Here is a 25,187-nt window from a genome sequence, read left to right on the forward strand (position 1 = left end):
GACATTTGGAGAAAGTAATGGTTGGTTGGTGGAATTTGCCTTTAACCCATTTTTTCTATCTCAAAATACAAAAGAGTATGTGTCATTGTCATAAGGGTCACACTGATTTTATTGAGTGTGATGGAAGAACTTCACTGGATAAGGAAAGCAACATAGATTAATTTTAACACTTCTACTACCTCCTAATAGACTTTTTAAGATTGAAAGTCATAGCCATGAGAATGCATGAATTGGAAGTATTTATATTTAAATAAATGGAAATAAAAATTAAGTAGGAATGCATGCACTACTACTTTTATGTTCTATATTCCAATACTGCAATCAACTTCTTAAGAGTGATGAAAGATTTAATCATTTACTTAAGAATTTTGATATCTCAGATGTTAACTTAGCTGTGATTAATTTTAAAGCCAATTATTAGAGAATCTTCATTGTTCATCTCCTCCTAGCGTGAGTTACTCTATCATATTTAGTCTAGATGCATATTAGAGTCATTTTCCTCAGAAGCATATTAAAAATATATTTGGCAATTTCATGTACAAATGAAACTGTGGATGATGTTCACTAATGTAATTGTAATTACAGCTAATGGCAAGTTGGTTACAATTGATAATAACTCTGATGAGCTATAACTAGTACTTTACAAAGGAAGACTCCAATAGGAACAGATACTTTTTCTACTGTACATATACAAAGAGAAAATTAAATCTTTAAGATTACATTGTCAATTTGTACAGTGTACAAATTTGTACAGTGTGCAAATTTGGATGTGTCCCCAAAAAGTTTACGTGTGAGACAATGCAAGAGGAGAAATCATTGGGATGTGAGAGTTTTAACCCAATCAGGGAACTAGTCCCCCAATAGGGATTAACTGAGTGGTCACTGAACTGTTAGGGTGTGGCTGCAAGAGGTGGGAATTGGGGGTGTGACTTTATAGAATATATTTGTATCTAGCAAGTAGAGACCTACCTGTTTCTCTGCTTCCGGCTCACCATGTGAGCTGCTTCCCTCTGCCACACTTTTCCACCAGGATGTTTCAGCCTCACCTTGAGCAAGGAATGGAGTCTGCTATCTGTGGATGGAGACCTCTGAAACTGTGAACCTTCAAATAAACTTTTCTTCCTCTACAGTTATTTTGGTCAGGTCCTTTCGTCACAGCAGCGAAAAAGCTGTCTAAACTATACAGGAATGGGTCAAGAGCTACAAAGTGACAGGAAAAAAAGTCAGGCCATTAGACCTTGCAATCTGATCACTGAAAGTTAAAATATAACAAAATTAATGTGTTAATTAAGGCAAGTAATCCTAACCACAGCACACAAACTTAAAAATCTTGGTGGCTTAACACATCAAAGATTTACTTCTTTGCTGACACTTTCTGTATACTTTGGGCCAGTGGAATAGGTGGCAGTTTTTACATGCAGGGATCTAGGCTGGTGCGAATGAAACCCCTAGATATATGGCCTCTTAAGTTGCTGTGGCAAAGACAGAGATGAAACCGCGCACTGATTAAGTGTGCAAGTAACACCTGTCACTTCCACACATGTCCATCTCATGGTCTTTTCCTACCTGTGTGAAAATCCTAGGAAAACAGAGTGACCCATGGAATATTTGACATTTGATGTGCAGAATTTAGGAGATGAGAAAAGAAAGTTTTCTAAAGTTTGTCCAAGAAAATTCCGTGATAGATTCAACTTAGGGGATCCTAGGAAGGAAATGGTCTCAAAGATCTTATCTTTCATTAACTATTTCTTGATACCTTTTCCTTTTTGTCTCCTGATTCATTAATACAGAATTTTGACCTTATGTAACTGGAAGAATAAAGATGTTAAATTAGAAGCATTTCTTGCTAGTGAGATGACAACACTCCTACTTTCAGCTAACATTACCAATAGCAGACTTTATGTATCCCACACAGAATTGTAGGAGTTCCTCTCAATTCCTTATAAAATAAGAAAAAGCAAGAACTGAGAAGAAATAGGATGGAAATATTTATAAATCCCTGATATAAAATATCTATTTCTCATTGATACCTGTTGTTGTATAATTGAACCATCTTAACCTTAATGGCTTGAATTATTCAAAAATACTTTTTTTTCCCTCCTCACAATGACATGGAACAGCACTGGTCCAGCTCAGGTAACTCTTCTGCTGGTCTGGCTTAGTGTCACTCATATGGCTTCCGTCCTCTGACTCAAGCTCCCTGATCCAAGATGGCCTTACTCACATTGTGGGCAGCTAACACTGGATGTTGCCTAACTCTTCTTTCCAGGTATTTTTTTCATTTTTAAGGAGGCTAAGCCAGACTTTTTCTCATGGTGGGTTCAGGCTTGCATTGAAAGCAGAAGCTGCAAGGTCTCTTGAGGCCCAGGCTCAAAATTAACCCAATACCAGTTTCTTTTATGCTTCTTAATCACAGAAAGAAATAGGACCGTCCAAATCCAAGGCGGGATAATAGAGTTCACCTCTTGATGGGTAGAGAGGGAAAGCTGTGTGCATAGGGTTGGAAGGAATTCTTGTGGCCATTTGGCCATCTACTGCAGTTCACCTCTGCCACTCCTAATCAAATACAATTTGTCTTGGCACAGGTAACTTTCCCACAAAGGACTCAAGAGAACTGGAAGAAGTTAAACTGCCAAGGAGAAAAGTCAACGCTGTGTTTGCCTCAGGAGTGTCATCTTCTCTCCCTTGTTTGTTAAGTTCAAGCCTAGGGAAAGGAATTATCTGAAAAAAAATTTCATCTGACTTAACCAAAGAGGGAAGATGTTCCTCCATATGGATGTTGTTCGATGGTGCATGAACAGCTGCACAATAGGACCGGTTACATAATTTGTGGCTCATTGTTCAAAATTAATAATTTCAAGGTGATGATAGTAAATCATTAAAGCAAGCCGAGGGGGCAATGTCCCTCTAAGTGTGGGACATTATAGCAGAGTCCAGCCCAGTATTTTAAGAGAGAAGTGTGTGTGTGTGTGTGTGTGCATGCATGTGTGTGTGTATGCAGACCATGTAGGTTTTCCTGTATGTTCATACAAAACTCAAGTTCATAGTTGATGAGGTAGTTTATGAGACTTTCAATTTTTTTTCCAAAGAGAATATAACTAAATGAAAAGATAAAATTATTGCCTTCTATTCCCTCAGATTGAGACTATTTGGCTGAGAATTAAATTGAGTTCTTCCTTTGAGGAGGAATGTCTTATCTAAGGCAATGTGTCATTATGTACCCAGTGGGTATGATTCTGCATAATAATTTGAAACATAACAGTGTGAAGTGCCGACTTCATTTTGGGACAGATACCATGAAAATTATGAGGTAGTTAGGAAAGTCTTATTTCCTCCTTATATGTTTGAATTGTACTGTCCCTGAGAATTAATGTTTGTCCTTCCATAGTATAGAAATGGGGGAGGCGTATTTAATAGTCACCTTCTGGGAAATAGAGGTAATTTAAAAGGCTTTCAGAAAAATCATAAAGTCAGACCAGGGGACAGGCTTCATAGGTGTGCAAATTGTGAAGTGTCACGAGGCTCCAGGACCTCAAGGGACTTCATGTTTGGGACCAATTACACAATCATTCCTATTCTGCAGTGGTACTATAAATTCAAACTTTCTTCACACCTGTCCCTATATGTCAAATATGTCTTCAGGTGTTTATGTATCAGAGGAGTTATGTCAGTTCTAATGAAGTCTCTGAGAGATTATTCTTCAGCATTGGTTCTTAGACAATTTTTTTCCCGGGGGGGACATTTGGTAATGAATGTCTAGAGACCTTTTTATTGTCACAACATTGTTGAGGGTTAGAGTTCTGGTGTCTAGTGGGTAGAGCCTAGGGGCAGTTCTGCATGTCCTATAATGCACAAAACAGATAGGTTTTTACAACAGAAATTATGTGGTCCCAATGCCCACAGTATTGAGGCCGAGAAACTCTGTTCTGGTTGACTTGATCCTGCAAGAGTCAGGTATAGGTTCTGAGGAAAATGCAGGGGGTGGAGAGTGTGAGTTTCCTAAAAAGTACATGAAATGGGCTGCCTTCACAGACCTGAGGACAGAAGGTTGGGTTTGGGGCTGACGATGTTAGAACTATGCACTACAAACTTATCTACCTTGAGAGATGGAGAAAGGAGCATGGGTGTAAGCACACCAGCACCCACACACACTGAGAATCATGATAAGAAGCAAAGGTTATAATTGTGCACCTGTCTTTTCAGGTCTTATGAATATTTAACTTTCCAGTGTTACTAAACACTGTTGCATCAAGATAAAGTAGTTAATGAAAAGTCAGCTCTAGTCGGGCATAGTGGTGCACGCCTACAATCCCAGCAACATGGGAGACTGAGTTAGAAGATGGCAAATCCAAGTCTCAGCAACTTAGCAAGGTCCTAAGCAACTTAAAATAAAATAAAAAATAAATAAATAAATAAATAAACGTGAGGATATAGCTGGGTGGCAAAGCATCCTTGGGTTCAATTTCCAGTACCAAAAAAAAAAAAAAAAAAAAATAGCTCCTGCTTATGATAAATGACCCTTAGGAATAAGTTTCTCACTGAAATATAAACAACATCAAAAAAACAAACAAACAAACAAAAATCCCTCTTTTTCCTCCTGAGTTCTGAAACAATTCTTACAGAATAAAAAAATAATGATTGAAACAATTGAGAAAAAAAGTATAACTCCAGATTACTCTGATGAAATTATCACATGAGAATATGGCTTTTATCTGTGGGCAGGGGTCTTTCTAACATTGTACTAGGGTTAGAAGGAAGGGTCTCCAAAGCACAAGTGTGCTGCACTTGGACAAGAATTGGAGCAACTGCTGTACATTGTGTGGTATAGAGAAGCAGAGTTGTGTTTGTTCCCTGTGGGTGGTGCAATTCAGATAGGAAGAGAAAAGGGCTATGCATGTCCACTTCTCCTTCCAACTTCACCGAACGTTATGGTTTAGATGTGAGATGTCCCCCCAAAGCTCATGTGTGAGACAATGCAAGAGAGTTTAGAGATGAAATGAATGAGTTATGAGAGAATCTTAACCTAATCAGCACATTTTTTTTTCCCTAATAGGGATTAACTGTGGTAACTGGAGGCAGGTAGGGTGTGGCTGGAGGAGGTGGGTCCCTGGAGGCATGCTTTGGGGTATATATTTTGTATCTGGTGAGTGAAATCTCTCTTTGCTTCTTGATTAACATGTGAGCTGCTTTGTTCCATCACACTCTTCCCCCATGATGATCAGCCTTTAGGAATGGAGCCAGCTGTCTTTGGACTGAGACCTCTGAACCCTGAAATCACGAGTCCCCAGATACATTTTTCCTCCTTAAAATTGTTCTCATCAGGTCTTTTGGTCACAGCAGAGAAAAATCTGACTAAAACACCAGTCCCAACCAGGTGCCCCTTCTTTTGTGAGGTAGGCATGCGGGTGCCAGCTTGGGAGGATGGCGACTAGGTGAGGAAGACAGCACTTTGGAGTTCTGTGGAGGTAGCAGAGCAGGAATGGGAGAACGATACCATGCAAACACCATCAGTGTGCAGTCTCTCCCTCGCTACCTCTTGCGAAAGAGTCAGATGATCATACAACTTTTCCTTTTAGTTAGAATGGAGGGGAAAGAGGTTGATGGAGAGATAATTATTAGGTAAACTCCTTGCCCCAGATGTTAAGGTGTCCTGCTAAGGTGTTCCACTCTCACTTCCCAAACCCCTCTTGAATAAGCAGCTAAAGTTAGGGGCCCAAAATGTGGCAAGTCATGTCCAAAATGCTAGCTTCATTCACTCTGAGGAGGAATGAACTATAAGTATCTTGTCTGAGCCCAAGAATAAGATTTGAAGAGATGGAGTCACCGCTTTCTTCTCTAACCACGCTATCTCCCACACCTCCATAAAACCCAAATCTTTCTTTTTAAAAACCAAGGATAAGGGGAAGGGAAATAGCTCAGAGGTAGAGCACTTGCTTAGCATGATTGAGGCCCTGAGTTCAATCCCCAGAACACCGCACACATACACACACTTAAAAAAAAAAAAAAAAAAAAAAAAAAACAAACTAGAGTGTTAATTCCATTTTTATATAGGTAAGGGAAGATGGGGGACAGTGTGTGCTCCGTGTTCTTTATTTCTTTGATCTAATTCAGACATGATCATACCGTGATAAAGGAAGTTTGAAGGGCTGTCCTACCATGCAATCCAGCCTGGGATACTCCTACAGGGAGGAACTGCTGTTTCTCATTCATAAATGAGGAATGCAAAAATTTCACATTTTCTCTCCCTACACGCCTCACATGGGATGTTTTGCAGAAGACATGCAAGAGATCCATGATGGGACCTGTCCTGATATTGACTATCCTTACTGATGACTTCTGCCCTGAATGATTCCTTTTTAAATCTTTGCTTGGTTGATATGAAGTCATATGCCCATTGATTCCAGTCCTCTTCTTCCTTGAGTCTTGGGGAATCATCATTGTGTGCTGAATTGCTAGCATGCTCTGTTAGGGTACCAGAACTAAAAACACTAACATTTCATATTTCTAGGAACTGAGGATTTATTTGTATGATGCAGAGTGAAGGAATCCAGTTAGAATAGCAATTCTAGCAAATGTGTATGTGTGTGTGTGTGTGTGTGTGTGTGTGTGTGTGTGTATAGTTCATATTCCTGTAGTGCTCCTTTTGATGTGAAAAGTTCTTTCTTGGGTTATTATTTTGGGAGGATGTCAAAGGCAATGATATTGATATGTCAGTTTCAAAAAATATTATTATTGACCTGCAAAAGACAGCTATTTTAGAGCTGTACCCTAAACAAATTCAACATTTTAATTGCCTTATCTCTGGAGCTATTAAAGATAATGACTGTTGGCAGTATGATTTGCTGGGTCACCATTATCAGTATCAACTACAGAAACATTACTACTTAGCTCTCTTGCAAGAGGGTGAAATTCACAACAAGGCACATTCTGATGACTTAGTCTTGGGAAATTGCTTTAAAGATTTAAATATTTTAATTGCTTAGTGTTAATTGCTCTGTGTAACCTGTGACAAGGACCTCAATGCCAGAACTAATTAAGCAGGTTAATGAATCCCAAACTATAGCATTGGAACAATGGGATGATGGATTCCCTCTGGGCTGTTCTTTTAGATACTTATGGATTTGTTTTCATAAGAAGGATCATAAGGAATTATCACAGGAGAAAAAAATTAATAGCCTTCCTAATTCAAAGATTTCCACAATGGATTACCTCATATATCTCCCCCACTTTCTCCTATCTTTTTTTTTTTTTTTAAAGAGAGAGTGGAGAGAGAGAGAGAGTGAGAGAAAATTTTTTAATATTTATTTTTTAGTTTTTCAGCAGGCACAACATCTTTGTTTGTATGTGGTGCTGAGGATCGAACCCGGGCGCACGCATGCGAGGCGAGCGCGCTACCGCTTGAGCCACATCCCCAGCCCCACTTTCTCCTATCTTTAGTATGGATATTTTGGACATACTAAAAATGACCATTTACCACCACTCTCTTCTTTGACATTCATTTTTAGGACCTGAAGGGAACTAGTGATCAATGTATAAAGACCAGGAGGTTTTCAATGTTATCTCTGTTGATAACCTTTTACTGACTTAAAACTAGTTAAGCAGGTTTATCCATTTAGAATTTTCTTTTGTGAGGGGATATGGAGGTTTTTATCTTATCTACTCATTTTGATTGCATGCTTTAGTTATCTACTTTTGTTTCAAGAGAGAGAGAGAGAGAATCACTAAATACTTCTTGTAACTGAAGAGAATAGGATGTCATATAAAATGCTGAGGAGTTTGTATTTAGTGCTCAGATATTCTGTCATCTAGTGAGCTCTGGAAGTTCTGAAATTCTATTTATTGTTGCTGTGGCTATTGATCTCAGGTTGTGTTGCTTCAGAATAGTGGAACAGGTAGGTAAGTCCATGTAAAGTCTGCTCTCAGGTAAATTATTTTTTTTCCCCCATATAGAAGCGTAAATCTTAGCCCCTCTCCCTCTTTCCCTGCTCCTTACAATCTTATTCCCATAACATCTTTATCTCAGATCAATTGCTTTGGTTTGGGGCATATTTTTTCGGCATCTTAGATCCAGACTCTCACTGGCTCTGCTCATCATTCAATCCACACTGCAAGTCACCCTCCTGCCTATTGTGTGTAGGAGGGGATTGCGCATGGTTCACATTGTGTGTGCTGAACTTGATAGTGGCTATGGGACTGACAAATTGTCAAGACAGAGGTTATGTTGTTCAATGAAGCTGAACAGCTCTGAGATGGATTTATTGTTTAAGAGCATCCCTGGGAAGGTCATCCTGGTCTGATTATGTGACACCCGCTCATGCAGTATGGGCGGGATGGCCATCTGACATCAAATGCAGTGGGCAGGGAGTCAGGGAGAGACTGTTCTGAAGGGTCTGGTGTCAGGGATCACTAATTGTTCTGATGTTCCTTTCCAAATGACGGAGTTGCAGTCTTGGTTAATGAAGTACTTTCCTTCAATCTTTGAAGTAAAGAGCATGATTAAATGATTAAAGAAGCAGTAGAATTAGTTCAGCATCACCTTTCTCTGGTTCCCACTCTAGGAGAAAGGATGCGATATCTTTCCACCCATCTCAAGTGGGCAGAGAGGAAGCAGCTTTTGCGTTTCAAGCTAACTGAAGAGGCAGGCATACAGAACTCTCTAAGGGGGAAGGAGATGGAAAGGAGTCTTTGAGGAGGAGGAAGGTGCAAATATGACACAGCACAGCCTGCTGTGAACTCACAGTCCTTGGAGAAGACAGACAAGCAAACAAAACTTTGCTTGAGAGCGTAAATAGAAGTCTGCACAGGGTCCCAAAGAGAGCAGATGGACACACTACCACACTGAGGGGTTTGAATTATTTCTTCAAAGAGTTGTTTTTTCAGCTAACTGTTGGTGGAAATGCAGTAGTTATAAAGTCTCAGTGGGGCAGGTTCCAGACAGAGAGAACAACATTTGCAAAGAATGAGGCGGCATATGAGTTCTGAGATTCTATTTTATGATTTTCATATTATGAGCTCTCTTAAATCAATATAAAGATACTTTGTGATCTAACCAAATCCCTGCGCCCCATCATCTGCCAAATCCTCGCTCTCCTGACACACTTGAGTCCCTCAGCAGGAACAGAGGCTGGCAGATACTCAGTCCCACTGAAAATGGATTTCACAGAACTCTTCTGAAATTTAAACACCATCCCAGGAATAACGGAGGAGAGAGGCTGAGTTCATCTGGAATGTTTACCTGAAGAGCCTGAGAAGCACTGGATTGAAAGGAGTTTTTCCAGAAACGGCCAGACTTCACTTGGTGAGAGGCAACCTGGAGATAAAAACTGAGTTCCCTCTGAGATGAATTTTGCAAATGTGAACGTGTGGTTCCTTTGATTTGTACTCATGATACATGCTTCTCTGCCAGGTTTCTGTTCTCGAAACTAAGAGGCTCATGGGTCACTCCAGTTAAACTGGGCTAATTGGGCTGTGCAAAAACACAAGAGACACAAATACCTTTTTCTTTGGGGTCGCTGTGATGGCTCCTCTGACCTTAAGAGTCCACAGGAAGAGAGAGAGAGCAAGAGCACGCACTGACCCCTTTTATTGAGGAGAAGCTATTCAAATGAGGCAAGGGGTCAGGTTTCAGGGGGCTGAGTCTATCTTCATGATGTCCACTGTCAGCAGGCTGACTGACACCTGGGTAGGCCACACTCAAGGGCACAGTAAGAGAAGGGGACACACACAAGGCACTTCCATGGAAGATTCTATCCTAAACAGGGCAAGGGGTTATATTACAAAGGAACAGGTGAGCATAGCTCCACCCATGGGGCTGTAGCAAGACACACCCATGCAGGAGACAGCAACCCTGGAACCCAAGAAGGGTGGGGAAAGCTCTGCCACATTTCTGCGACTGAGCGCCTTAGCACCCAGCTGGGGAGTGTGACTCAGTCACATACAAGGTTGGTCTCCACACTTCTCATAGATTATTATTTTAAAACATGTTTGAACCCCAAAAAGGTATTTATTAAAAAAGACTCATTGAATTTCAATGTGAATTAAAATGGAAAGAAGCCCATCATTTGAAAAGCTGAAAAAAATGAGACCTGGTCACTGACCCAGACACTGATATGACTTTTTAAGGTCAGACAGCAGATGAGGAGCTAATAATCTTCTGAATAAACTTTCTTCCATCAATCCTGAAAGCCTGAAATGTTTACTTGTATTTTTAAGAGAGAAGGTAAGCCTTAAGAAAAGCTAATCATAAGTGACAAAAAAAAAAAAAAAAAAATAGAGTTACAAAAAGTGTAATATGCAAGGAAGGGGATAATTTTTTAGTTATTTTTGTGGACAGAGAACCACAGTTACTTGGGTACAGTGGCATTATGGAAAATTAAAACATCAATAGATAAGTCCAAAACTTAATTTCTTTTTTAAAAAAAAAAATTTAGTTGCTGATGGACCTTTATTTTATTTATTTATATGTGGTGCTGAGGATCGAACCCAGCACCTTGAAAGTGCTAGACGAGCCCTCTATGGCTGAGCCACAACCCCAGCCCCTCACTCTATTTCTTTAATCTCATACTATATATAGTAAGTTACTATATATAGTATTTTTTTTTTGTTGTTGTTCTTTGCCTTTGTGGAGTTTTACCCTTGGATGTGTGTGTGTGTGTGTGTGTGTGTGTGTGTGTGTGTGTATGAGAGAGAGAGAGAGAGAGAGAGAGAGAGAGAGAGAGAGAGAGAGAAATATGTTTGGATTAGAAGACCCCTGAGATACTGATTTTTTTCTCTGCACTACTCTACCTCAATGCCCATGATATAATGATTTGAAAAAAATTTTTGCCATGGAGTCCTATCTTCATTACCTTCAATTGTAAAATAAGATACTATTTAGAACAGAAAAGTGTTTTCTTCTAAGAGCTAATACTCATACTTGATGTGAACAAATGTATGATACAGTTAAATTAGAGTATTTATTTTATAAAACAATCATACTGAAGTTAACATACAAGACACAAATATAATGAAAAAATTTAAGTGTCATTTTAATTTCCTATATTTATTTCTCTTATTGAAACAAGACTAATGAAGAGAGATGTGTTATATTACTTTTATAATCTAAGACTTTACCGCTAGTTTTGGAAAAATCTAGCAAAAACCTGTCTCTATTAAAAAAAACAGCTTTAATATCTAATTATGTTTAAGGGAGTTATTCTTTAATAAAAATCCACTAACGGCACATTATTCATGAGGACAGTACAAATATATTAGACTAAGATTTCTGTAAAACAGACATTTAAAGTTCCCTAGCCACATTATTCAACAAACAAGTTGCAGTTATATTTTTGAAAAGCTTAACAAATGTTTTTATTTACAGCTGATATTTTTCCAAAATGCAAATTTAGTGACACTGAGATTATACAGTATGAGTTTATTTCCCCATAATTCTTAAGCTGGCCAGGAACTAAGGGGAGAGTAAAATAAGTCCTGGGTTAATAAAATAGTGGACAAAACACTTTAATCAAAATTTGATAAATCTACGAAACTTATCAAAATATTTTCCTTTACAGAGTTATAAGTATTTTTATTATCTTATTTCTAAATCCATAATAAGTCCAACTCTAGTGTGGCTTAGAAAGGATGCACAACATTTTATTATGTTTCCTTTTGCACTCAAATACAGTTAAAACAAAAGGGAATAAAAATAGTATTCCCCTTGCAGAGGACTAGCTTAGTAATTAAATTCTTTTATACAACACTCTCTTTTTTTGTTAAATACTGTACCCTTATTTCATGTAAAATGAATCTGAGATGCTGCTATTAAGGTCTATACTAGAAACTAGAATTACAAAAAGTACAAGGAATGAGATATAAGGTAAATTTTCTTTTTTACAGTTTCTAAGTATGCTAAGTGATACTCTATTTTAATTTTCCTTAAAAACTTCACAATTTGAGGGGTTTTTTAATCCTTGATCTGATATGATGATCCCTAGAATATAATCCAGGTCCTCTTTATCAGTTGGCTATGAAGTGCATTTACTCCAGTTCAGGTATGATGGGTATTGACAACTTCTGACATGGAAGAGGGCTGAAGTAATATGAAAGCATTGAAGAGAGACCTTAAGAAGCCACTCTGGTCTTCAAATAGTGTTAGCAGGAGTATGATCTAAAGATCTTAGCGTGAGAGAGGAGTGTTAACTTTTTTTTGGAGCGGGGGAGTACTGAACTCAGGAGCACTCAACCACTGAGCCACATCCCCAGCCCTATTTTGTATTTTATTTAGAGACAGGGTCTCACTGAGTTGCTTAGCTCCTTGCTTTTGCTGAGGCTGGCTTTGAACTCACCCTCCTCCTACCTCAGCCTCCCGAACCACTGGAATTACAGGTGTGCCCAGCCAGTGTTAACTTTTAGTCTTATTAGTTTTTATTCAGGTCCATTTACTCTGGAGAAATGACTTGTGAGTTCTTTGCAGGGAGGAATGCAATTTACTTTGTGAATTAATCACTCTAATGACATGTACACATTCAACATAGTAGATTTCCTGAAAGAGAATCATCTTTATTTCAAAAAGCACATTTACTCTTTTCTAAATTATATTCATGTTTTGTGTCAATATCAAAAACACACAGATAACCAATTACCATAGCCAAAATTAAAGTTAAATCATTATTTGGAGAACACAGATCTTTTGAATATAATACAATATATGAAATTTATAATTACAATTTTAGTAAAAGTCCACATTTATTCTTCTCCACTTTGGAAATATAGAGGATGAAATGGCAAATTTCTTATTTTTTCCCTAAATCAAAAATGGATATATTGGGATAGCTAAAATGTATGGATATGTTAAATGTATTATAATTCAAAGCACAGTAAAAATTTCTAAAACAAAAGTACTAAGTAGTACACTAAAAATGGAAATTGATATCTTACTGCTTCCCTGGATGATCTCATACTCAACGTTTACCCTGGATTTAGCAACTTTTAATATGAAATATTCATTATGCAAATTAAATAGAAATTTTTGATTTTCAAAGGATTTAGAGATATTTTACTGCTTTATCGATACTGCAAGAAATTCTGCAATAATGTTGGCAACTGGAGCTGTGGGATAAGATGTAATCTTGGTCTTCCTATGCAATTTCGGATACAGAGTCGGCAGAGTTGGCAGAGAGAACTTGGGGTAGCTACAAAAAGACATGAACGTTTCTGTTAATTAAAAGCCAAATGAGTTTTTATATATGGCAAGAAAGATGAAACAAAACCATAAGACACTACAAAGCTTATTAGTAAATGAAGATAGTATGACCAGCATACTAGGAAACTTTATGTAAGCATTTATGTTGCTTTTACTTATGAGATCTTGTAATTGAGATATATGCCATGCATGTTCATTAAAACATTATCATCTTCAATATTATGAAACAATCATTGCATTAAGAGCCTAAGAAAGAAATTGGCCTTTTTTTTAGGAGATATAAATCAAAAGCCACAAGAAGCATATGTACTAAAGATGAAATTTAAAAATTATACATTTTCCCTCAAGTTAGTTTTAATATTTAAGCTAAAGTAAACTTTATTATAGTCTCTGAACCAGACTTAACAAATTCTGTTTAGAACAAGAGTCTTAAGTGTTAAAATCATTCCTTATTATGTTTCTTCAATATGTTACAGAAGGCACATGCCCTTATAAAACAGGGCATGTTTCCAAATATAAATTAACAGATATTATATTAGAATACATGTGATGCATTGTCAAAACAAGCTGAATATATTTAACAAGAGGAATATGAAGGTTTAGATATGATGAAAAAAGAATATTAAAATCATCATGCTATCTTCTTTGTAGACATATTGGAAATATTTCTACTTCCACAAAAAAATGTTCCAAATTATACGCCATTATTATTTTACATGCCAACAAAAAGTCTTTCAATTTCATTTGTTTGGAGCAAATATACTTTTGTATTTATACATGTTCATGTTCACATCTGTCCTTACCTTCATGTTGAAGCAGTATTCTCTCTACCATACTGTTAGATGTAGATACATCTACAGGTCGCAGAAGCTCTGTATTTTTGGCATTGATATCTGCTCCAAATTCTAATAGTAAATTTACAATTTCTGTACTGGATTGTTGAGCAGCAGCATGTAATGGAGTATCCCAATATTTGCCTTTTTGTACATCAGCACCTACATGTGAATAAGGAGTAATGACAAAAACAATCAAAATTACTAGATGAGTTAATTCCTAAGTGGGGAAGAAAGAGAAAGTCCTTAAAGAGGGGGACAAAAGGGACCTCAATTTTGTAATGGCTTATGTTTTTATATATACATATATTATATATATTTTATATCTTCTTATCCTTGTATATGCACATATATCTTTATACATACATATATTAATGTATATTATATATTTCTCATATATACATATAAAATCTTAAACTTAGTATGTTTGGATGGGGAGGTACACACCCACAGTATATTTTTCTCAAATTTTTTTGTATTCTTGAAAGATATCGTAATAAAGAGATTTTAAATGATTCAAAAATTAATTGTATTAATTATTATAAATAGTACATGATTAAATGCATACATATCAATTTTCATGATAGATATAGCTCTTAAGATTATTCAAGGGCTTATTACATTTTTTTCTTTTCACTTATTTAAGGCAATAGAGGTCTTTGATTTCTTAGAAAACTCATGAATCTAGACATGTGATCCATCTAGGTAAAATGGATATAGATTTTCCTGGTACTTTTCACTCACATAGATTTAATCAATAAATATATAAAGACACAGAGCCTCTCAAGTGGGAAAGCACATCAATGATATCTGCATGCAAAGTGATTTTTTAAAAAAAATACTCACACTAAAAAACCCAACCCTAAAATGTGAAATTATCTATTGCATAATTATTATATTCTGGTGTAGAGCCTGGCATATGGTGATCATTTAATGCATGTACAATAAATAAGTGATGTTTAAAATTCTAATATTATAATCCCATTTTCTGGTACATAAGTGGTTACAACACCAGGAAATGTCTACCAGTAAAAATGCATAAGTTCTTTTCAACTCTGTTTTCTGAAGCTATTTGAAAAATTAATGATGTACATGGGAAACAGTAAATTTTCAGAGTTTCTTTATGGCCCTTCTGCTATTTTCAAATTTCAGTATTTTTTAAAGCAAATATAAAACATTTAATGGGAAAATTACATGCCATAGCAAAATTTCTATAGAGAAAACAGACTCTTGGTTATAACAATCATATGAGATAATAATAATCAATCAACAATTACTAACAGCACTTTCTTGATATTTTTAAGCCCATTATAAAATGTTCCTAGCCAAAAAAAAAAAAAAAACCAGGGATGTTTTATTAAAGCACAAGTCCAATGGTTATACCAAATTTATGGGAGAACATGGCTAGAAAATAACAGTCTGCCAGCTATCATTAACAAAACTCATGTTTAAGATTCTAGGTGTAATGAGAATAAAATAGTAGAGGCTGACTCAGCTTGTAAGATATTTATAAATAAGATAATGTGAGTAATATATAAAAGATTTTGTTAAAATATTTCTGAATGTATTTAGGAGATCAAATGACTATCATAAACAATAGTAGCAAGAAATAAATCCATTTAGTTTTTATTTATTTATTTTTTTTTTGGTATATTCTAAGCATCTACCACATGAGAGGGACCCTGCTGGATAGATGATGGGGGAGGGGACATAATCCACATCCTAATGGAGCTCCTAGTCCTTTGGTGGTGGAAACCACTATGGTCTCAACAGAATAGGAATGTTTCTCAGAGGGCTACAACTGAACCTTGCGTCATTTCACATAAGTAGAAAAGTGTATTAATTCTTTTGGAGTAAACAGGACAAAATAAAGAGTCAGGGAAAAATGTGTGAGTTTTTATGGTTGGTAGAATATAAGACCATCCAAGCAGTTACTATTCTTAAAATTTCTTTTCATGGATTTATTCACAGATATATACATACTCAGCAACATTATATTAAACCTTGAGGATCTTAATTTTATGATCTTTTATAAGGAGGGCTTTCAGGCTCCATTACATACCCAAATGCCAGTTAATGCTGTGTGTGTAAAATATAGATAGCATATTAATCTGTGAGCTTCAAAGTATTCTCATCAAGCATGAGATTCTTTTATTGGTTATATACTTATAAGGGATTTTTAAGGGAGAATGTTTGCAATGAAAATGTTATTAGCAATGAGATATAATTTTTAAAGATGCTTAGCTAGGAAAATAAATGCTTATGTAAGGAACAGAATAGAAAATGTTTTAAAGAATAGTACCGGCATAAAGAAGTCTCCAGATGCAATGGAATTGCTGTGACATGCAAGCTACATAGAGAGGAGTTCCCAAATGAGGAACATCTTGGTCAACATCTACGCCCCAGGATATCAGTATGTCGAGACATTCATGGTGACCTGCCAACACAAAGTAGAGATGAGTTTACTTTAGCTTTCACTACTCTCCAACACACGTGCACCTCAACCCATGCGACCCCTAAAATTTAATTTACTAAATGGTAAATGGAACACTGAATGTCAAGAAACTCTCTCCCCTTTTGACTTTATCCCCTAACTAAGTTACCTTTACTGGCAGCCTCATGTGTGGGAGATGGAAGACAGGACTCCAGCTGGGCCTTCGCACCATATTCCAAAAGAAGTTCTGTACAGCTGGCACTGCCTTGCGAGCATGCATTGAATAATGGAGTCACACCATCTATTGTGATTGCATTTACCTAAATCAAACCCAAAACCTAAGAATAAGATTTATGAATCATACATGACTGACTTAGTTATGCATTTTCAAGTTATATGATTGCTAACCAAAGTAACTGGGAATCTGTGTGATGTAAATATGACAAAGTATATTTATTTAGTTCTTATAGATTGGTAAGAATGCTTTAATACTTCAAGAGGTAAATAAATAGAAATACAATATGGCAGATAGTTCCCAGGAATAGATATACGACTAGTGAAAAGCATGAAAAAAAATCTCAATTATTGAACAAAAAATAATTCAATGATTAGGTAAATTTCAGTGAGGGAAACAAATGAAGAAGAAAAATGTAATGTTGATGAAAGTTGGGCTGAAGCCACTTTACTAGTGGTTGTTTAAAATGGTAAAATTGGCCATTCTATTTCTGAGAACTTATCTGAGGAAAATTATTCAAAAGATGAGCCATTGTTATAGGCCTGAAGATAATCCTCTAGAGTCATGAAAGCAGAAAATAACCTAAAGAATATTCTATATTATTATGCCGCATGCCACTCATTCATAAGATTGTTGGAAGTCCTTTTGAGAGTGAAATGAGAAGGAAAACGCAATTCAAGGGCTTTATTTTTATTCTATTATTTTTGAAACTACTCAGAAAGAATGACAGAACAGCAAAATGCTTACATTAGCTCCAGCTTCCAGAAGAGCTCTGGCACAGGCCACGTGATCTCCCAGGCAGGCTTCGTGTAATGGGGTGACATGGTCTATGGTGACTGCATTCACATTATAACCCTAGGCATGGCAAACAATTTTGAAAGGTGAGCAAAGAGTTGTAGAAAAATCATCTCTCTAAATGTCATTAGAGAATGCTACATTTTAAATATCAAAGAATCTCAGGCAAATCAGTTTCCGGTTTAGTAGGCATGGCCAATTTGAATGCCATGGAGTCAATCAGTTGCCAAAATGCCTTAGCTTTTCTCTTCTAGTTATTTATGATGTGAATTACAGGGATTGTGAACTAAAGTCACTCCACTGTGATCTAGAGCACTAGAACTCACCTATGTTCTGTGACTGTTATACAATCTCCCTCTATTTTCCCTCTCCCTAACCTTTTCTGTCTCTAGTAATCACTATTCTATATTCAGATTGAGGTTTAGCTTTTTTACATGCAGTATTTGTCTTTCTGTGTCTGACTTATTTCTCTTAATATAATATACTTGAGTCCCTCCATTCTATTACAACTGACAAGATATCATTCGTTTTATAATCCAATAATATCCCAATGTACCACATCTTCTTTCTCCATTCGTTTATTAATGGGCTTCTAGGTTGATTCTGTATCTTTGCTACTGTGAAAAGTGCTGCAATAAACATGAAAGTGTAGACATTTCTTTGATATGCTGATTTCATTTCCTTTGGAGCAGGAAGTTTCCAAATATAGAGTAATGATAAAGGGATGGAATATTAATTACTCCTGATTTAATCAGTATACAGTATATGCATGAATTAAAATTTCACACTGTACTCCATAAATATGCATGATTATTGTTATTCAGAAATTGTTTAAAATATTTAAGGAAATGAAAACACTACCTTGATTTGCTTATTATATACTGTATACATATATTGAATTATCACACTGTAGCCCATAAATATGTACAATTAAAAATTTTTTAAAAATCTTCTTAGCCACAATGTTGTAGTACCATCATGCCTTGAGATAATAATACTTAAGCATTTTGTTCAACAGATTCTGGTATTTTTTTAAAATTTGCTCTCTTAACTGTTTTGGGGGTGGTTTTTATTTTGTTTGGATTTTTTATGTGAAATTAAAGACTATTGATAAGCTGGATCACTTCTTTTTTTTTTTTAAGAGAGAGAGAGAGAATTTTCTTTTAATATTTATTTTTGGTTATCGGTGGACACAAAATCTTTGTTTGTATGTGATACTGAGGATCAAACCCGGGCCGCACGCATACCAGGCGAGTGCGCTACCACTTGAGCCACATCCCCAGCCCAAAGGATCACTTGTTTTGATTTCCCAGACCGGAGGAAAAATACTGTAAAATTTAATAAACTGCTTTGTGAATTTCTATCACTAGAAAGATATGGCTAAAATACAGACTAGGATTAAGAACTGTGACTATAAAGCCAGTTAGACAGTTTAAAACCTAGCTCCATTAAGCAGTAATTTGGACAAATACCTTATCTTTTCAAGTTTAGGGTTATCATGAGAATTAAATGGGCACAGTGGTGCAAGCCTGTAATCCCAGTGGCTAGGGAGGCTGAGATAGGAGGATCTCGAGTTCAAAGCCATACTCAGCAACAGCGAGGTGCTAAGCAACTCAGTAAGACCCTGTTTCTAAATAAAATACAAAATAGGGCTGGGGATGTGGCTCAGTAGTCGAGTGCCCCTGAGTTCAATCCCTGGTATGCCCCCCACACACAAACACACAAAAATGAGGTGATGTTTGTAAAGCAATTATTATTATAGCACCCAGCGTATAGGAAATATTAGATTTTATTATTTATTTTAAATATTAGAATTTATTTTTCAGTCAATACTAAATACTTTTTAATTTTAGCTCAATTAAACCGACATTATAAGACTAAAATAGTTAAATATTAGGGCATGAGATCCTTTGCCATCTTGATTTCACTAAGTAATTCATCATCTATTGACACTAATACTAAGCACTCCTATTTAAGGAAGAATTTCAAGACAAATACTCCTAACATATTACAGATTGCCAATATTCTATAACTAGAGATTACTAATCTTTAATACCAGAATGGACACGAAGCATCATAAAATGAAGGCACACGTAGAGAATAACACCAAATCTTTGTCATTAGTGAGTGGGAATTTTTAAGATCCTTTAATTATCCCTGCAAAGATTTCAAGTTGCTAGCCAGCAGATTTGGAGAGCTGCCCTAGACTGCTGTAGAGTGGCCAGATGACACAAGCAATTGAGAAGGTGGAGGTTCCCTTCCACATGGTGCTCTGGGGCAGCCTCTCTCTCTTCTTGGCTGGCCTGCCTGTGGATAGGAGATACACATTGAGAAATACCTTAGGACCGCCCTCTTCTCAGAGAACTGCGTGACACTCTGAGGGATTACCATTTGGAATTACTGACCTTTTGATAGGGCATTTTTTCCCTCCTCATCAAGTGATAAGCAAAACAAAATAGTCACATGGTTGTCACAGAACTGGTTGGCACCAAGGGAGCGTCTCATGCATATCTTCATTTTGCAGATGTGAAAATGGAGCTCAGATAGACGGTGGGTCAGCCCTAGTGCCAGCCCAGAATGCAGGTCTCCTGAGCCCCAGGCAGTGCCATTTAAACTGGGCCACAGGACTCTTCCTTTCTCAACCATTCCTTGTCCTTTGATACTGGGAAACACTAGTACAGTGACTCCTAGAACTGGATGTATATTTAAATCTGAATGGAAAATCTTAAAAAATAAATGCACAGGCCCATGCCACATACTCTGTTTCAAGAAGGAATATGTTTTTCACTTTTCCTCTGGTGAGTCTGATGAGCAGGCAGGTGTAGAAATGAGCATTCTGTGCCTCCGTAGACAACTCCCCACATTAGATTACCATGTCACAAAAAGATTGTTTCAGAATCTAGTCTAATCACCCTTCGTGGTTATTATGTGACTAAGTCTCCAATTAACTATACACATTAGACAGAGGTAAGCATGTTTAGAATAATTAATAAATAGCCGGGAGCTGGGGTTGTGGCTCAGAGATAGAGCACTCTCCTGGCATGTGATTCTCAGCACCACATAAAAATAAAATAAAGATATTGTGTCTGCCTATAACTAAAAAATAAATATTAAAAATAAATAAATAAATAGCTGGGTGCAGTGGTGCAAGCTTGTATTCCCAGGAGGCTGAGGTAGGAGGACTGCAAATTCAAAGCCAGCCCCAGCAAAAGTGAGGTGCTAAGCAATTCAGTGAGACCAAGTCTCTAAATAAAATACAAAATAGTGCTGGGATGTGGCTCAGTGCTCGAGTGCTCCTCAGTTCAATCCCTAGTACCTCCCCACAAAAAGAATAATTAATAATGCATACAATTATTTATTGTTTAAATTTCTATCAATGAACAAACATATACTGTATGAAAATTTTAAAATGCTAAAACAAAGGATTATACCAAAATATTTATAAAGTAATTTCAAAGATAAATGAGAAACTATTGACTAGTCTGACACAAGTTTAAAAGGTAGTAAATTTAAGCAATTTTAGTAGTTTTGAATTGATTTGTTTTGACAATGTTCTATGCTGATGGGAAGGGGGCATGTCTAAGCTATATGTAATATTTTACCTGTGATAATAATGTTCTCAGAGCAAGAAGACGACCTTGACTTGCAGCTTCATGTAGTGGTGATCGATCTGCCCAGGAACCTGTCAAAAAGAAAGAAAACCAAAATTAGTGAGTCAAAGCAAAGCCTAATAGGCTCAATCAATTCCTGTGTCATAAATTATTCACATTCAGCATTCCACAAGGTGACCCGGATACTTATCCTACCTGGTAGGAAATTTGATTTTTACCAGAAGTATCCAAATAAGTAGTTTGCAAATCTACTTATAATGCATGTTCTGAAATTGACCTACCTCAGACTCAACTGCACCTATTGAGTTGTCTTCCAAAGAGGACAATGATTAGGATACCACATTGGTCACCAAAAAAAATAATCTCTAAATCATGATTTTTCAGACAGAACCAGATTTATTTATTTATTATTTAATTTACCAATGACAGCAGCCAAAATATTCACTTCCCCACACTCCCCACCTGCCATGCCCCTGAGGTACACAATATGTTGCCAAGGAGGCAAATGACTGAGCCCCAAGTATGAAATAATGGAACAGTCAAGGTGGGCCCTAAAGAGAGAGCTCACAGACTGGGAGGGACACAGGGCCACCGCATTTGAAATGGTGTTGATAGTGGAAATCATGACTCTCCATGTGCCAGGTGTGGATGACCCCCCCGACACACACACACACTTTGGTGATACCACACTAACTCATCATGAGTGGGCTTATGCAGAGTGATTTACTGTAAGGAAAGTAATTAGCTGCCTCCAAGGTCTTCCTGAAACAATGGTGATACACAGAAACCAGAAGTAGAAGGCTCAGCCAATAACTTGGTGATAGTGAATTCCTGGGAACTTGGGTCTAGAAGGAGTAGGACTCAATTCTCAGGGTTTTGCAAATGCTAGAAAACTAGTATGAATTGTATTGATTAAGTATAATTTACAATGTGTAAAACTTTCTCTGTAAGAATGAAAAAGATCTTCAAAAATCTGTTGATTCACTGGGTAGAAACTTAGCTGAATACTTTTCAGTCTTATCACACACATCTAAGGATCTGAGTTATGGAGTGTTTCTTCTCTGAGTTCTTTCAGGTTTCCAGAGTGATTATTTGACAATGTTTGAATTCTTCCTTTATCCTCAGATACTTTAAAGCTTATTTTTAAAATAACCTTAGTTTTCTTATCATTCTGAAAATTCTGGAGTGCATATAAGAAAATTGCCTTCAGCCATTAGGCTTGTCTTTATCTCATGGTTATATGTGGGTCAGAGAGACCCAATCTAAGGATAAGGCACAAGCATAAAATAACCTGCCTTCCCTGACAGACTTGCAGACTTGAAGTTGTCCTGAATGTATTTAGATTATTACTCTTTTCTCTTTTTTTAAACAATATCTGTCAGTGTTGTCCAGGCTGACCTTGAACTCCTGGGTCCTATCAATATCCCTATTCAGCCTCCCAAGTAGCTGGGACTACAGGAACACATCACTGTACCCTGCTGGATTATAGTTTTCAAGTGTATGTGATTAATGAAACTAATACCTGTGACAGGTTTCTGGTTGTGTTGTATTTTCTCCTTCAAAAGATACTGAAACTATAGCTATTATCAGCTGGAGACTTTAATCTTGTTCAGAAAGGGTTCCTCATGCAATGGGTAAAAAAGTTCTGGAAATACCTTAAAGTGCTATTGGCAACCTCTGCAGTAACAGCTTCAGAGCTGAGCAAAACTAGTTTCTTCATGGATAACCTGACTAAATAAAAACAAAAGAGTATTGTTATGGTTTGGATGTGAGGTGTCCCCCAAGAGCTCATGTGTGAGACAATGCTAGAAGATCTATGAGAAATGATTGCCTTATGAGAGCCTCAATTCAATCAGCGAAGTGACCACTTGATGGGATTGACTAAGTGTAACTGAAGGCAGATAGGGTATGGCTGAAGGAGATGGATCTTTGGGGGCGTGCCTTTGGGGTACACATTTTGTATCTGGCGAGTGGAGATCTCTTCCTCTCTCTCTGCTGCCTAATCATCATGTGAGCCACTTCCCTCCACCACACTCTTGTGCCATGATGTTCTGCCTCACCTTAAGCCCTGAGAAATGGAGACTGCTGTATATGGATTGAGACCTCTGAAACTGTCAGCCTTCAAATAAACTCTTCCTCCTCTAAAATTGTTCTTGGCAGGTCTGTCAGTCACAGCAGTGAAAAATCTGACTAAAACGAACACCTAAATCAGTCCTTGCCATGTGTCAGGATCTGCCCTAATTGCTGGTCCCAAGCTTTTTTGTTTAATACTTCCATTTTTTGTTTAATGGACCCTTAGAGGCTATCCCTATTTTAAAGGTGAAGGAATTAAGACATGGAGAAGTTAAGTAACTCACCCAGGGTCACACAGCTTCTAGTTATGGATGTAAACTACAAACCGTAACCTCTTAGCTCCGGAGAGGTTATGTTTTAAATTCTGTATAATCCTGCCTCTCAAAACACACATGCATGCATACACAGTATGCTAAGCATTTTAGTAAATAATAATACTATAAATCTCTTTGGCATTTTTATTGGTCTATTTCATTGGTCTATTTTTTCCTTCTAATACCCTCTAATCTAAACAGCAATTTTATTTTATTCTTAGTAAAGGTAGGCCATTGCTGTAATAAGATGAAGTTTACTGAGATAGATACTACAACATCAGTAGAGGAAAGTTTTTACATTTTTTTGAGAAAAAAAGTCATTAGTTTCATAGGATTCAAATTAAAGGTATCTTTTTTCATATTTGATATGTTTCTTATTCAGGAAGCTTCAATTATGTTCTCAGTCTTTATTAATCATCTCTTAAAACTTTTAAATATGGCCTGTTTCACCATACTCCTTTTCACTATATTTTTTCCACATTCCAATTTCAGGATAAAAAAGCATCAATGAAAATTAAGTGGTATCAAGTCTTTATAAAAAGAAAATAAAAAGCAAATCCTAAGTATGCCCTAGAAAGGGTACAACTCCCACAGAGTTTCCTACACACATTTATCTTACCTCCCAAAATAAGTGTAAAATTTGACTAAAGTGTAAAACTTAACACACTACAAGTCTCAAAGGAATACTGAATTATATTTTTTCTGTTTATAATTAGATACATATTTTAAAGTGTCCGCCTAGCATGATTACTTGCTTATCTAGAAAAATTAGTAAGCCAGACACTGACTTGAGTCTTGAGTTGCAATAGGAATTACCAGTATTAGTTTTTGTATATTTTTTATTTGCTGTGTACAACAGTGCTGTCTTATATTCAAAGCAGAATTATAATCATTCATAGCATTAAATAAATATGTGTTCACAGGATGAAATTTGGGGGCAAATAAATAATCTATAAAAACTGGAATATTATGTTCTCACTAAGTAAAATGTAAAATACATCATCATAAATAATGTTCTTTGGGGGAATGACCATGTTTTGAGTTCCAGCTTCTAAGATGAAATCTGATGTTTACATATCATGCACATTTATTTTATCATTAAAAATCTTGATTTCAGAGAGAAAAACCTAAAGAACTATAGAATATATATCCATTTTCATTGTGAATATTTAAGCAAAGAAATGAGAATTATAATACTAATTTTCCAAATATATTCAATTTAAGAAACCACTAGGCTCAGTTTAATCAGCAATAGCAAATTAATAAAAATTTAAATAATCAATGCTTAAATATATGTTTTAAATTAAGTAATCACTTGCAACATTTGTAATGATCAGGTTTTCCCTTCCTGCATAATGATTCAATAAAGTTTATCACCTATATCTCTAAAAACTATATGCTGAATATACAACGCTGAGTTATTGTCACTGCTGTTATTTCACTGTCACCAGCTAACATGATAATTAGCCAGAGGTAGGGATTGGCAGAAGCCGACAGACAGAAATGGACTTTTTGATTCATTTTGGATCCATTTCTTCAGTATATTATGAAGACCTTTAAGGGACAACAAAGCTAGCAATATTTGCAGCCGAGGGCTACTTGGTATTCCTCCCAGCCAGCTCTCCGCCTTTGCATTCTAATGTGTTTGTTCTTCAAAATGATTGTATTAGTCTTCTGAACAATTTTTGCATTACTTGCCAGTGTTTCAG

At 36.5% G+C, this 25,187-nt stretch overlaps 1 protein-coding gene across 3 annotated transcripts in view; it reads right to left on the bottom strand.

The window, feature by feature from the left end:
- Positions 1 to 12,220: 12,220 nt before the first annotated feature.
- The window catches only part of Asb5 (ankyrin repeat and SOCS box containing 5), a 44,345-nt gene continuing 31,378 nt past the window's right edge, over positions 12,221 to 25,187 (bottom strand). For 2 of the 3 annotated variants that reach the window (XM_076852379.1, XM_076852381.1), the window contains exons 2-7: positions 21,083 to 21,162; positions 17,433 to 17,540; positions 16,620 to 16,770; positions 16,319 to 16,453; positions 13,987 to 14,178; positions 12,221 to 13,172 (exon numbers count right to left, since the gene is read on the bottom strand). In XM_076852379.1, coding sequence (XP_076708494.1) covers positions 13,045 to 13,172; positions 13,987 to 14,178; positions 16,319 to 16,453; positions 16,620 to 16,770; positions 17,433 to 17,540; positions 21,083 to 21,162 — 794 coding nt within the window. In that variant the 3' untranslated portion in view covers positions 12,221 to 13,044. The remainder of the gene's footprint in view (positions 13,173 to 13,986; positions 14,179 to 16,318; positions 16,454 to 16,619; positions 16,771 to 17,432; positions 17,541 to 21,082; positions 21,163 to 25,187) is intronic. The other variant, XM_076852378.1, reaches the window with a different exon arrangement.

The sequence above is a fragment of the Callospermophilus lateralis genome, chromosome 4, assembly GCF_048772815.1.
Source record: "Callospermophilus lateralis isolate mCalLat2 chromosome 4, mCalLat2.hap1, whole genome shotgun sequence".
NCBI classification, from domain to species: domain Eukaryota; kingdom Metazoa; phylum Chordata; class Mammalia; order Rodentia; family Sciuridae; genus Callospermophilus; species Callospermophilus lateralis.